At 46.0% G+C, this 2,598-nt stretch overlaps 1 protein-coding gene across 1 annotated transcript; it reads right to left on the reverse strand.

The window, feature by feature from the left end:
* Window positions 1–7: 7 nt before the first annotated feature.
* On the reverse strand, window positions 8–1,816 carry LOC117939744 (cysteine-rich protein 2-binding protein-like; the record flags this gene model as incomplete). The annotated part of the gene is made up of 2 exons (XM_034865199.1): window positions 1,538–1,816; window positions 8–223 (listed from the first exon to the last, which is right to left on the reverse strand). Coding segments are annotated over exons 1-2 (475 nt in total), but the record flags the coding sequence as incomplete, so codon positions are not given.
* Window positions 1,817–2,598: the final 782 nt, after the last annotated feature.

Here is a 2,598-nt window from a genome sequence, read left to right on the forward strand (position 1 = left end):
GTTGTACCTGCTGCCAGTTGAGTCTCAACTGACCCAGGTGAATCTCTCCTGACTAATGTTGTACCTGCTGCCAGGTGAATCTCTCCTGACTCATGTTGTACCTGCTGCCAGGTGAGTCTCATCCTCTCGAAGGTCTCCTTTCCGTCCTCGGAGCAGTCAGAGCAGATGAATTTAAAGAAGTTGTCTCCTTTCAGGTAACTGGGCTGCTCCCCTCTGAGCTGAGCTGAAACACAGAGAGAGACTCAGACAGGACAACAAGCGAACACATTCACCACTGATTCTGGACATTTAGAGCTTCAACATAATCAAAACCCACCAGACTCCATGTAAATAATCACTACTTTTATCATCATAAAACACACTTCATTCAAAGTGGACAGAAACTAAATTAAACTACCAAAAGCCGTCTTGGTTCATCTTTCCACTGTTCCACCAATCACCACTCTGGTCTGGTTGGAATAAACTCTTAATTCACCCATTTACATCGCGAGATATGCTGCTCTATACACACTAAATGTAGTGATTATTTACATGGAGTCTGGTGGAGATATGCTGCTCTATACACACTAAAAGTAGTGATTATTTACATGGAGTCTGGTGGAGATATGCTGCTCTATACACACTAAAAGTAGTGATTATTTACATGGAGTCTGGTGGAGATATGCTGCTCTATACACACTAAAAGTAGTGATTATTTACATGGAGTCTGGTGGAGATATGCTGCTCTATACACACTAAAAGTAGAGATTATTTACATGGAGTCTGATGGAGATATGCTGCTCTATACATGCTAAAAGTAGTGATTATTTACATGGAGCCTGGTGGAGATATGCTGCTCTATACACACTAAAAGTAGAGATTATTTACATGGAGTCTGATGGAGATATGCTGCTCTATACATGCTAAAAGTAGAGATTATTTACATGGAGTCTGGTGGAGATAAGATCATAAGATCATTTAAGATCATTTGTTTATTAGTCCCCAATGGGGAAATTACTGCACTACACTCTGTGTACACACTTTTTGTTAGTACTCACACACAGGCCTGAAATACACACACATGCTCAGGACCTATACATGCACTATAAATGGAGAGATGTCAGAGTGAGTGGGCTGCCAGCTGAACCAGCGCCCTGAGCGGTCGGGGGGGTACGGTGCCTTGCTCAAGAGCACCTGGCAGTGCCCAGGAGGTGAACTGGCATCTCTCCAGCCACCAATCCACGCTCCCAACTTTTTGGGTCCATACGGGGATTTGAACCAGTGACCCTCCGGTTCCCAACCCAACTCCCTATGGACTGAGCTACTGCCACCCCCAAGATATGCTGCTCTATACACGCTAAAAGTAGTGATTATTTACATGGAGTCTGGTGGAGATATGCTGCTCTATACACGCTAAAAGTAGTGATTATTTACATGGAGTCTGGTGGAGATATGCTGCTCTAGACACACTGAGGGTTGCTGGTTCGAGTCCACATATACGGACCAAAGTCCCCCCCTTCGGGGACTAATAAAGGATGCATCATTATTATCATCTCACCTGCAGGGACCCACTTGTGGCAGCGGTCGCAGTAGAAGGACATGTCCTCGCAGGCCCAGCCCCCGTCCGCCTCCTCCCCCAGGTCGCTGGTCAGAGAGTCCCCGCTCTGGTCGTGGGACAGATCCACCGAGCCCTGATCCTCCGACTCCACGATGAGGAGGGTCTCCCCCTCCACCTCGCCCTCCTCCAGACCCTCGGAGGCCGAGGTGCCGGCCGCCTCGTCCTCGCCTCCCGCCAGCTGCTCGCCGCTGCTGTCCATCACGGACACACCTGCACACATCAGGCTCGGTTTCACTTTACGATTAGCAGGTGAACTGTGTGATGTCATCATGTTACATGTGTGATGTCATCATGTTACATGTGAGTATGTCCCTGTGTCTTCTGTCCTCTGGGACAGGAAGCTGAACATCTCTGAGTTGGGGACAGAACAAGACATTTGAGGACATCACGTTGGACTTTAAGGAGTCACTGATTCACATTTTAGTCCAGACTACTCATCTATTCATCCTCCATCATCCTCTATCATCCATTCATCATCTGTCATCCATTCATCCTCCATTCATCATCTGTCATCCATTCATCATCTATTCATCATCTGTCATCCATTCATCATCTATTCATCATCCGTCATCCATTCATCATCTATCATCCATTCATCATCTATTCATCCTCAATCATCCTCCATCATCCATTCATCATCTGTCATCCATTCATCCTCCATTCATCCTCCATCATCCATTCATCCTCCATTCATCCTCCATCATCCATTCATCATCTGTCAACCATTCATCCTCCATTCATCATCTGTCATCCATTCATCATCTGTCATCCATTCATCCTCCATTCATCATCCGTCATCCATTCATCATCTATTCATCCTCCGTCATCCTCCATCATCCTCCATCATCCATTCATCCTCCATTCATCCTCCATCATCCATTCATCATCTGTCATCCATTCATCCTCCATTCATCATCTGTCATCCATTCATCATCCATTCATCATCTGTCATCCATTCATCATCTATTCATCCTCCATCATCCATTCATCCTCCATTCATC

This window comes from Etheostoma cragini, unplaced genomic scaffold (assembly GCF_013103735.1).
Source record: "Etheostoma cragini isolate CJK2018 unplaced genomic scaffold, CSU_Ecrag_1.0 ScbMSFa_1004, whole genome shotgun sequence".
In the NCBI taxonomy this organism is placed as follows: Eukaryota; Metazoa; Chordata; class Actinopteri; order Perciformes; family Percidae; genus Etheostoma; species Etheostoma cragini.